Below are 13,212 nucleotides of genomic sequence, written 5' to 3'. Positions count from 1 at the left end.
AAGATAGAATAGTTTGGTGAGTGGAAGAAGAGAGAAAGTGTAAGTGGATAGGTAGTGGATGGATGGATGGATGGGTGGGTGGGTGAGTGAGTGAGTGGCTGGGTGGGTGGACAGATGGACGGACAGACGACTGAGTGGCTTGGTATGTGGGCCAGAGGGAGAGTGGAAGGACAAATTAACAAATTAATGGGTAAGTACGTGAGTGTGTGAGTTTATAATTTATGGTGTTTGCAAGGATGACATTATGACTGAATGAAATGAACGAATTAAAGAATTCAATAACCATTTTAAATAACACAGAAACACAGACTACTCAAAATTAGAGATGTGATCATATGACAATAGTGGAGCAGTCATGAAATGAGAATGGAAGGGAACATAAAACAAGGAGTAGGATAAAAACTGGCCACATTCTCTTATTCTCTACGAAATTTATAAGATCAAGGATTGAGTCCCCCTTTCTTTGATAAGGTATCTGCAAAGGAAAATAAACCAGTAATTACTGTAACTGCATTGATAAAAATAAATTATGGCTGGGTGGGTTGTTGGATTGATGGTGTGTGTGTATGTGTAAAGAGGTAAAGAGACAAAGAGAAAGGCAGGTGGGTGGATGGGACAGGCAGGCGTTTTTTCAACAAACCATTTTAAGAATGGGTAGAATGAAGAAAATTCTCTCTAGCACCAGGACTCAAACCTGGGTTTTCAGCTCTACATGCTGATGCTTTATCCACTAAGCCACACTGGATTCTAGTTCCGATGCCAGATTGAATCCTTATCAGTTTAAGCTCTACCTCTCTGTTTCCCTTTGGTGGCCTACCCTCACGTACTGTGTTGTCACAGAATATGTGACAGTGGCACAATGTCCAACACTATGTACAGAGGTGCATTCATTAAGAGTGACTAAGTGGCCGGGATCTGACGGAATAAGCCCCATTCTCCGTTCTATCCATTCTTCACCATATGGTAACGCGGAATTCCTGCACGGAAATATCATATGTACTTTGGTACATCATAGTAAAACCATTTTAAGCTACAAAGATTGCTTAAAGCTAGTGATATGATCACATGGTAGTAGCGGAGCAATTATAGAATAGAAATAGTCTAAGAAAACAAAAGTAATAGGAGAAAATCTGGTTATATGCTCTTATTCACCATTAAATTTGTAAGATCAGCTACTGAGTTCCCATCACATTTATTAGGTATCTTGGTTAAGGATAAGTAAATATTAAATAAGTAACAGAAGGCTATTTAAAAGTGCTATCACTCAAGATAGAAATGTTTAACATTAGATCTGTAGATGTACGACATTATTTTCCCTATAAATGATATGACTATTGATTCTAAATGTCACTGTAAAAAGAAAATTTCCACATAAGGTATCATAGTTTCATTTAATATTCTTACCTGGAAAAACAAATATAAAAATGGCTGCCAGACTTCCAAGTATGTTAATGACAGAGCCTATATCTGGACTAACTAGAGCCAAGACCAGGGTGAGAATGAACCACACTGTAGCTATGGCAACACGTCGTCTCGGTTCCCTGATTGCCACATCACTCTCATTACTGTACAATAAATTCGTCCAAAGGTTGCTGACAGCCTCCCTAAACAGAAATTGTATTCAACTGTTACTTTAATATACAGGTCTCATCATATTTTTTCTTTAATATTGGAAGATGACATTAACCCACTGAAGGAAGTAAACAACATAGCAAGCAAGTAATACAAGTGTTACACCTGGCAAATATTTGAAAGGCTTCAGAACCCGAATCCTAGTATGAAAAACTAACAGCTTGTGCGCTTATTCAATCATTCAGAATTCAAACCTCCAGAGCTAAAACCTCACTTCTTTCGTCATTCTTACTACTAAAAAAGGTTATTATTAATTCTTCAAATTATCATCCTGTTACATATCTTCAAGTACATGTCAGTTATTTACAACAATAATTGACTGAAAAATAAGGGAATATCTGGACAAAACCAAATAATCAATCAATCTTCTTAATGTATCCAGCTGTTTGCTGACAACATAAAATCCACTATAGGCCACTGTAGTCTATTCAGTTGATGTTTTTCACGAGAAATGAGGGGTTTTTTGATCAGTGTTCTTTATAGATGCCTGTTGCTAGTAACCAGAGTTGGGGTGTTGTCAATATATATATACTGCAGGGCTGTGTCTTCTGCAACTGGTACTGATGATTTTAATTTACTTCTTTTCTGGTTTATAGATGGACAGTATAGAAGAATGTGTTCCAGATCTTCATCATGATTATTGCACCACAGACAAGTAGGATTATCAGAAATGTAAAATCTGTGTAGGTACAATTGTGTGACAATGTGACCTGTTCTGGCTCTTGTTAAAAATGTTTGAACATGTCTGGGCAAGTTTTTGTACATTTCTAGGTCATTTGGTTTCTTTTGTATAGACTGTAAAATTTTTCCTTTATCAGAAGAGAGCCAATTGTTGATCCATAGGTTTATAAAATGAGACTTTACTGAAGCAAAAGCACTGGATAGAGATATCACTTGAAGAGGTCTTGGTTGCAAATACGTTGCCTGTTCTGCAATATTATCGACTTTCTCGTTTCCAGGTATACCACAATGATTAGGTATCCATTGAAATGTTATTTCCTTTTGGAGTTTTTTTTAGTTTACTTAGCTGTTTCTGAATTGGAATAATTCTATGTGCATATTTGGTACATATTTAATTATATTAAATATAGCCCCCTTGGAGTCAGTAAGTATGCAAATAGATTTTTCAGAAATTTGAGTAACACACTGAAGAGCAGCATCAATAGCTAGCAATTCAGTGTCAAGACTGGAGGAGGATGAACATGGTATGAAATAACTTTCTTGATATTTTGGAATATAATACCCTGCTCCTGATGTCCCATTAGGCCTATTAGGATTTAGAGATCCATCTGTATAAATTTGAAGGTGATCCTTATATGTGCTGCAGAGTAGTTCCATGGCATCTAACTTAAGAATGTATGGAGGATCATTTTTGGAATGATTTCCTGGAATTTGTATGCTATGTTCTGGAATCTCCGATTTCCATGGAAAAACCAAATAATAAACAAAGAGAAAAAAAGACGTCAGAACACAATATAAAGGCAATAAAGATAAAGTAATTACTAACGTGGTAACAAAAAAATTGGCAATAAAACAAAACAAGAATAATAACAATAACACAAATTATTCTGCCATCTAATGGTGATATGAACTTGACAAATGAAGATAACATAGCTTGGGAAAAGACAGAAAATTATGAACCAGATCTCAAACATAATTTGTACTTTTCAAGTATCAAGTTTGTGTGTTATTAATAAAGTTGGAACATTCGTTAAAAGTATTTCCAAAGTTTTGAAGAAAATATGATACAAAATTTCACAGTTAACTCACCTGCCACAGAAGAGTAGTATTGGATATGTTGTATAAGTTTTGATAGCTATTGCCACAATTCCAATAAGTACAATGGCATTGGAGCCAGAGTAGGATTCAAGAACATCACTAGTTACAAATGAACCAAACGTGAGATATCCGAATATTCCAGTCAGTGAGTATGCTGCCACACATACAAAGATTGCAACAGACGAACACAGCGCGAAGTTAGCCATAGTTCGCTCACGGAGACAGGCGTAGATTGGTATCACACTCACATGGCACTGTAGACACACAAATTAACGAAAATCTGTATGTAATGCCATTCACATTGATGCTGTAATAGTACATTATGCAACGAGCCTATAATAGTAGTAATTAAGACGCGAGAATGTTTATGAAACGAGCACAAGCGAGTTTCATAATTTTCATTCGAGCGTCTTAATTACCATTATAGTCAAGTTTCATACGACTTTTTATGCTCGACCATATTTCTAACTTGAAATTATTCATAAGTATTCATGTTATTCTTATCTGACTGAGGAGCAGAACTGACCTTGTACAATAGCTCGTAAATTGTGAGATGTGCGCAGACGCGAAAAAATTTATTTTTTTCCAAGAAACAAATGTCTCGCGCTAGCTGTCTTTCGATTGCACATCCTAGAATAATCAATACTTGCGCTTTCATATTGCTACAATGGTATTTTCTGATTGGTGGAACACCTGAACTTTAATGAATAGGTGTACTTTAATGAGGTCCATTAAAGGGCTGCTACCAGGAGTATGATTACTACATTTCGGGATGGTCGAGCATAAATATATTATGTGGATATACAAAATAATATATAGCTGCAATACTACAATAATATATAGCTGCAATTGAGGACTGTTTTTGCAAAATTTGCTAACTGAAAAAAAAAAACTAAATTTTACAGGAGAGACAAAAAACTGAATGAAGACACATAGGTTATAGGTGCAACCATCACACTTTGACACACTATAATGAAGAGAAATAATTCAATTTTACTAAGATAACTTTAACATCGTGTAGAGGCCTGCCTTATGTTAACGAATCCACCAAAATCTCAATTTTGCAAATTTTGCAGTTAGCAGGTTTTGCAAAAACGGTCCTCAATTACTCTATCCTCCATGGGATGTATTATCTGAAATAAAAATACAATTTCTTTATATATTTTTTTTAAAGTCATAAGTAAAATTAAAAAAAAAAAAACAATATCAAGTAATTAATATACATGTAAAACTCGACATAACATATTTTTGCTTATGTTCATATATGGTGAGTGCAGAGTATGTTTATTAATTTAAAGAATTTATTTTTCTCTCGTGTATTATCGTTCAAAACATCTGGTGACTGATTCAATTCGAGTGTCATTCAGAACACCTAGGGTAACTAATTCAAATCTGTAAACAATGGACAGCAAATAAACTTCCACGACCTATGCACTCGTATGTGTATACACGGTGTATTGGAGCTTGCTCTCTGTTTCTCTTAAAGATATGATGTTATCTTAACAGCAACATGCCAGTTTAAATTAGATTAGAAATTCACTTCAAACGTGAAAGAGACAAAACGAGCATTTTAGGTCAAACCAGAGGAATGACAGGGATATTATGAAATTGGACAGTTCCATTAAAAATGGAACATATGGTCAACCTAATTTGGATTAATTTAAATTACTGTGATCTCAGAATTCCTTAACTCTATGTGATATAATCTTCATAGCAACACAGTGTTTGAAATAAAATGAAAACGGAACAAAACAGAATTTTAGATCAATCCAAAGGATAGCTGGATCAACATTACAAAACAAAGTGTTCCCATTACAAATGGAACATGTGGTCCTGTTAATTTGGTTAATTATTGTTTTAATTATAATGACCATAAGATTCCACAACAGACTTTCATATGATAGATATAAATTATTTAGTATGTTAAACATTTCCCGATTTACCACTGCATTTAGATTGGCAACAGGCCATGATTGTTTGGCCAAACACCTGCATAGAATTAGAATATATCAGTCCCCTAACTGCCCATTGTGCAACTCAAACCAAGAAATGGATTCGGAACACCCCAAAATCTGTGCTTCAGTGGCTGACCATGATAATATCTTTGATAAATATTGGAGTGCAAGAGGTCAAATGACTTTATTGTCAAACGCCTGGTATTAGAAAACAACAACAACAACATTTGAAGAGTCCACTGCAAAAAGGGGGAATGTCGTAAATTTGTGAAAAATGAGATGAAGGCTCAGTACTATAGGCCAAAGGGAGTATAATGCAATACACTTTGTTGCACTGCAAGAAAGATGATAGTTCCAGATCTACATCGTGTTGACGAATTGTTATAGAGCACAAAAAGGGGAATAGCAAATTTTAAATTTCATTTTCTGTAAAATGAAATAAATTCGACATTCCTCTTTTTGCAGCGGAATCTTCATTTGGATATACTGTATATAATACATAAAATTGTTAAATATTATTCAAATAATAGTTGGCCTATGATTTCTTAGTAATAATCACTTTTCAAACATCAAAATGGGAAGAAAAAAGCTTTTTATATTAGGATAAGATTATATTATGTCAAATCAGTAAACGAAATAGTTTGATCTTCATAATTAAAGTAAAGACATAATGTAGTCGTTGTGAAACTTATAACGAAATGCAAAAGAATATATATTAAATTTGTAGATATAAAGTTTCATGATAACTTAGTTGCACTTATTAATACAGATAACAGAGAACTGACAAGACTTACCTGGTAACCGAAGCAAATAACAGGCACAACAAGAAACACATCTGTCCAATTAGTAGGACTTGTTTTGATGGGGCCAGGAACAAAATTTCCCATACATTTCTGATACACGATTAGTGCTACAATGTATAGCACCGCAACCACACCTAAAGAACTAGAACAAAATCATGTAGGTTATACATGTGAAGTATTACATGGTATAAATCTAACACTGTTAATGGACATTTCATTTTTTCCTACAGAGTAAAAACTGAGTTTACTAAAAAAATGATAATGTTTGAAGCACCTTATTATTATATGATTTAGGAGAAAATTATTTAGAATAAAAATTACAGTAAAATTACAAAATTATTTAGTGTAATACCGAACACAAATTTCTGACAAGAAATTAGGTCGTTCACACATACTGTTGTCACGCCAGGAGAAGTCACCTGAAGTACTTAGACGGGGCGGAGGGGAAACAGTCGCGCATGCGCACCGTGCTGTTCATTGCAATATTCCTGTTTCACAAACATCTACTGCACGTGTCTATGAGTCTTCGCGACTTTGTGAAAATAATAGTCGGGTTTTTATTGTAGTGTTTTATTAGTTTCAACAAGACAATTGTTTTCAGTATACAGCAAATCTTTGTATTGCTTTAGTTATCCTTTGCTTTTCGTGTTAATATTGTTGATAATAATATAGTTAATAGAATTTATGTTATTGCATACTGTTATTTAGGTTTATAGCAGTTTTTTTATTGTAAATATGTCGACAAAGAGGAAACAAGGCTTGACAATCTATAGCGAAGAAAGGAATATTATTAGAAGTGCAAAATAATTCTGTGATGAAGAAAAAGAACAACAGTGCTTTTGCATTCCTCTTACGAAACCTACAGCAAAGGTAGAAAAGTATTCTAATCTATCCACAAGAACAATACAGCGTATAAGGAATGACATGAAAGACTGCACAGAAGAAAGTGCGTTGTCGACACCTGAGGGAGAAAAAAAATGTAAACGTCCAGACTACCGAAACGCAAATGTAGATGACTTCGAAGGGATATTGACAAAAAAGATATAATTCAGAATTTTTATTTGAAAAAGAAAGAGGGCCACCAGCGTAGCTCAGGAGATAGCGAGTTTGCCTGCTGATCTGCAGTTGCGCTCGGGAGTGAGTTCGATTCCCGCTTGCGCTGACTACCTGGTTGGGTTTTTTCCGAGGTTTTCCCAAGTGGAAGGCGAATGTCAGGTAATCTATGGCGAATCCTTTGTTTCATTTCGCCAAATACCATCTCGCCATCATCAATTCAATCGACACTGAAGAAGCTACTAGTTATTACAGTGTCGTTAAACAACAAGTAAAAAAATAGTACCAAGCTGCAACAAACTTCTACCCTTTTACAAGAGAAAATTGATTTGAAATGAAAGACAACATTAAGACGAATACTGAAAAAAAAGGATTTCAGGTGGAACAAGTGTGCAGCAAAAAAAAAAAAAAAAAATTGAGGAAAACACTGTAAATTAGAATACGTGAAGATATCTACAGCAAATAAGAAAGCTTAGGAAAGTGGAAAAACCGATTTTGTATCTGGACGAGATGCGGATAGATAGCCTACCAAATTAACGTTTTCCAAGCGCTGGCACGATAAAAATGTTACGGGAGTTTCGACTACTATAAATGTGTCCAGAACACTCATTGTTGTCCATGAGGATAGGGGCGGTGGGGCTAATGGCTTTCTCACGGCTGGAACATAAACAGACGATTATCATGGACAGATCATACTCCAGCAATTTTGAAAAATGTGATAATGATAGTCATAGCGACAACACCGAAGATGCGGAATCTTTTATGTCTGACTCCGTTCTCTTGTAGCCAAGTAAGTGGACGAAGTTTTCAGGTCAGAGTGTAGCGTAAAGTTCCCCCGTCCCGCCTATCTACTCCCCGCGCCAACTCGTAGCGCGAAGACAGTATTATAGTAAGTATTAAAATATTTCTGCAGCATTAAATAAGAACACAGTGTAGTGTCAAAATGCATAGTATAGGCTATAGGGTGTACAACTCTAGACTCTACCAAGACGTTTTCTATTTAAAAATGGTACGAGAAGATTATTATTTATTATTATTTATTATTATTATTATTATTATTATTATTATTATTATTATTATTATTATTATTATGAGAAGATTAATACAGCAAAATTAAATCCTAAAAGTGAGATCTTAAATATAAATGGATATAAGTCAAACTATTCATAACAGGAATCATCACTCTTCATTATCTTCTTAGAAAAGGTGACATTTTAAACACTTTTAACACATGCAATAATCCTGTCTTTAATCCTTGTTCTCTTCGAGAAGTCTATGATCCTGTGTGAAATTATACCTTAAATGAAGTATAAATACACTGAAAAACACAAAAATGTAACATTTCAAATTTGGAAAACAATTAAGATTTATTTTACATTTCTGTGAACATTATTTTAGCCTTATTATTTTACGTTTTAATATTAAGTTTTAAAAATGTTATGATACTACTTATAAAAGAATAAGTAACTTTTTATAGCAGTTTGATTGAAATGTGCAAGAATAACACAAGCAACACAATCAATATGTACACTCCCACTCATTAATGTCTATTCACTCTAACATTTATTTATTGTTTAGCACACTTCACTGATGTTTATTTTTCACCTTCAGAAGCACATATTATCATCTTGAGAATCAATCAATCAAGGTTCCTAACCTGTCCGCACCTGTGGAGTAATGGTTAGCGTGTCTGGCCGCGAAAGAAGGTGGCTCGGGTTCGAATTCCAGTCGGGACAAGTTACCTGATTAAGGTTTTTTCCGGGATTTTCCCACAAACCAATATGAGCAAATGCTGGGTAACTTTCAGTGCTGGACCCCGGACTCATTTCACCGGCATTATCACCTTCATCTCATTCAGATGCTAAATAACCTAAGATGTTGATACAGCGTCGTAAAATAGCCTACTAAAAAATGTTTCTAACCCCTCGGGTATGTTCCTGATTAATGGTGTGATTTCCTCCTGAGAAATCAGATCCTATTTTTTTGGAGGGTTTCCCTCAGGTCCTGTAGGGTATCTGGGTAATGCTAGTACAATCTTTTTCTTATTTGTCAAATAGGATGATTGATGGAATTCAAACTGGTCTTCGAGCAAACCATGCCACAACATGAATCCCCACCTAATCCAAATACAGTGAAACCTGTTCAAGACGGAAATGACATGGTCCTAATTTTTTTTCCGTTGTGGGCAGGTTTCCGTATTATTCAGGTGTTACATTAAAATGGAATATTTTATCATTCGTATACATGAAAAACAAAATGGCGTGTCGCAAACTGCAAGAAGTACAAAATATTCCATTTAACACTACTCACATTAAAACAGCTTTCTGTCGATTATTCCATTGGTGAATCATCTTGATTAAAATTTCATTTTCTGTATAAATGTTATCGTAACTCATCCATTAATCATTAAACACTGCTAAAGTTTACTGATCTCATTCAATTTAATATCTAACATTATACTATAATAGTGTTCTGTATATCACTGCACATTATTAATTAATTGGACTAGGAGTCATCCATTAGAAGCCTTGAATTCTGGTTTATGTAATTTCTTTCCCAGTACAATGGCTTGCTTTGCAGAATAGATCCAGAAATTGATATGTTCTTTGAAAGGTCATGAAGAACCCACTCCCACAACAGTTCACTTATTTCCACAAAAACAGTTGCTTTCTGGTTCCTTTTGTGTCACCAATGTTGGCCGCAAACCACTTACTCGTTATGATCTTTATCTTTAAAGTGTCACATCTGAGTTTTCCACAACTGAACTTCAACATTATTTCATATACACTTCGTTTCTAATTTTCCTTTAACTCGATAACTTTTACTTCATCACTTAATGTTAATGTCACATTTTGCGCAACTTTTTTTTTTTTTTAACCAGGAAATCACTACACGCTACGAGAGTATACGGGTGTGAAGCATTGAAAATCTTTGAAGGGACTCGTCTGCCTAGTCAACAGGGTAATAAAATTTATGACTGACAGGCCAACACACCCTCGTACACCCTCAAAAATTTTGCAAAGAAAACTTGTTTTTATCTTGATGTCCTGCATATTTCGTATATTCCTTGAAATTACACGCTGTTTCAAAATATAGTTACAAAATATAGTGTGTCCAAAATATTACTTCCGTTTTGAACAGTAGCAGGCAGTTTCCGTTTCCGCGTTGGGCAGTTTCCGTTTTATTCAGGAAAAATTACACATAATACATACGAATTTCGCCGGGACCAATAAATTGTTCCAAAATAGACAGGATTCCGGATTATTCAGGTTCCGATTTGAACAGGTTTCACTGTATTACTGCATACATTGGACCACATGTAGGCATGCATTGTCGTGCATGTATTTTTTTTTTATTTTTGTCATGTATTGAGTTTTTTGTGCTAGTCAGTATATTTTAAAATCTGATAATCATTTCTTACTCTTCTGATAAAATTGGTACTGTACCTACATCTTAATATGAATTACAAACTGCTCAGTCTGGTGTTTCCTACAATTAATGGCGGACAATAGACATTACACTCTACATGTTTAGCATACTATAAGTTTGGTAAGCAAGCAATTGTGGTATATTATTGCTTCTGCTACTAGCTGCTGAAGTAGAGAGTCCAGTAAAAAGATCTAACTTTTTTGAAACAAGACAACAGTTGTATTTTAATGTAAATTGGTTTTTATTCTGTATCAAAAAAAGTCATTACTGTCATTTACTGATGTAAAAGGTAAAGGTATCCCCGCAACAAGCCATGAAGGCATTTGGAGGGCATGGAGGTAGAGCCCCATGCTTTCCAGGACCTCGGCACTAGAATGAGGTGGTGTGGTCGGCACCACGCTCTGACCGCCTTTTACCCCCGGGAAAGACCCGGTACTCAGTTTTATAGGAGGCTGAGTGAACCTCGGAGCCGTTCTGAAAGTTTGGCAACGAGAAAAAATCCTGTCACCACCTGGGATCGAACACCGGACCTTTCAGTCCGTAGCCAGCTTCTCTACCAACTGAGCTACCCAGCCGCCCATTTACTGATGTAAAAGAACAAAATTAGATTTTGAAAATTACACTCTCCAAATGACGTCCATTTTTTCTAATGTACTCCTGTAGCCTGACTCTGTAGGTCAGCACTACCCTGCCTACAATGCCTTGTGGTATCATCACAGTCTACTATATACAGTCGCGAAGCTTCAGGTGTTTTTTTTGCAAATCTCATGATAAAGCGCTCCAAGCGGTTAGCAACTAGAAACAATAGACTGTCCATGGTCGACTTTGGACTGTGTCGTATTTCTATCGAGTGCTAGCTCGTTGCGTATTTCACATTGATGCTTGTGAAATGTTCGTTATTGGTTATAATGAAAATGTTAATGGCTAAAATATAATAATTGGAATAATAATATGGGACAAGGAGGAGACGTTTGTAGTGCTATAAATTGTAGCAACAGTAAGAGAAAGAGGCCAGAGTTATCCTTTTTCCGATTTCCGGAAGATTCAGAAAGGTTCCTGGGTTTCCACAAGAACGCTGTGCAGAAACAAAACTGTTAATTTGAAGTTCTTTGTGACTGTTAGAATACATTATATCCTTAAATTTCACAATGAAATGTTTCAGTCTAACCGAAAGGACATTAGATACCGGTTAAAGTTCTGTCACTTAGGCTGCTAAATTTCCAGAGAAATAAAGGTTAGGTCTACTTTTTTTTCAGAGAATATATTTTTAAGTGTAGCTATTAATTTTGTTATTATTTTTATGTGTTATTTTACTACAGACGTAGAAATATTAAGTTTGTTTTAATGAAATTTATTGATCACGTTTTATTTTCAGTTCTGGTGGGATTATTATTGCTTAGGCCTACTTTTTTCTTCAAAGGATATGTTTTTAATTATAGCTGTTAATTTTGTTTTTATTTTTATTTGTCGCTTTACCAGAGACGTAGAAAAAGTCTGTTACAATAAAATTTATTGATCACGTTTTATTTCCAATTCTGGTGTTATTATTATTGCTTAACCCCATCCCACTTTGTTAACTACGCAAGCCTACACTACAAGTACCGGTACACGTAAGTTACTCCATGAATTCATATTTCCATTATTATTGTTGTAAAGAGAAATACAAATTAATATTTATTGGTTTCATAGTTAATTATCACTATAATCTTGAATGAGTGAAGCTATCATAGTAAATTTCAGTTCATTTTGCACAAACAAAAATTATATTAACTTATTTCTTGGAGGTATCTTCGAGTTTATGGTGGAATTTAATATACTTCATTAAAATAATAAATTAACTTTATGCATTTAATATTTCAATAATGGAAAGAAGGTGTTAATTTTTCCAAAAGAACACGCCAACGATAGTGTAACATATTTTATCGGCTGCTAGGAGAGAGATCTGCGATGATGAGGCGATAGTAGCGAACCTAGTGGTGGGCAACTACCCATGTTTGCATTTTTACTACATATTGAGCTTCGCGACTGTATATAGTAGACTGTGGTATCATGTATCCTTAGCCTTCCTGCTGACTTACGTTTTGATGCTGAAGAAGTCGTTCTGAAATTGCTTACCCATAATAAAATTGTGTTACAGCTGGGAACTCGCCCATGTCGGCCCACATTGAAATGTTGTCGCAACCTACGCTGTGTAAGAATTACTGAATAATTTGTTTTGAAAAATATCTCCACTGCAAATGCCCACCATGATGTGTTCCACGGATTCATAGCAACTGAAATGGCATCAATAATAACATTCATTTCCTATCCTCCCACCTCTGTGCGACTATTTTAGATACAGTTACTGCCAAATTAAAAATGTCATATCTTTCTACCGGACCCTGTATAAGGCTACAATTGAGGCGCTGACATGGGAAAGGTAGTAACTGCCAAAAACAAAATTTTTCAGGGGAAGCAAAAAACAAATTTATGAACACTCTCTCACTTACATTATTACAGAAACTGCTTTAAATGAAAGGGATACACTCATGTTTGTGTTACATATGAAATTTGAAAAGTCT

At 35.0% G+C, this 13,212-nt stretch overlaps 1 protein-coding gene across 2 annotated transcripts in view; it reads right to left on the bottom strand.

Annotated features, from left to right (window-relative positions):
• Positions 1–13,212, bottom strand: part of LOC138712398 (sodium-coupled neutral amino acid transporter 7-like) — a 216,576-nt gene that overhangs the window by 3,055 nt on the left and 200,309 nt on the right. For both annotated transcript variants that reach the window (XM_069844161.1, XM_069844157.1), the window contains 3 exons: positions 6,161–6,311; positions 3,403–3,665; positions 1,405–1,604 (listed from right to left, as the gene is read on the bottom strand). In XM_069844161.1, coding sequence (XP_069700262.1) covers positions 1,405–1,604; positions 3,403–3,665; positions 6,161–6,311 — 614 coding nt within the window. The remainder of the gene's footprint in view (positions 1–1,404; positions 1,605–3,402; positions 3,666–6,160; positions 6,312–13,212) is intronic.

Source organism: Periplaneta americana, chromosome 13 (assembly GCF_040183065.1).
Source record: "Periplaneta americana isolate PAMFEO1 chromosome 13, P.americana_PAMFEO1_priV1, whole genome shotgun sequence".
NCBI lineage: Eukaryota > Metazoa > Arthropoda > Insecta > Blattodea > Blattidae > Periplaneta > Periplaneta americana.
The sequence above is the reverse complement of the archived record's forward strand: the minus strand, read 5'-3'. Positions and strand labels throughout refer to the sequence as shown.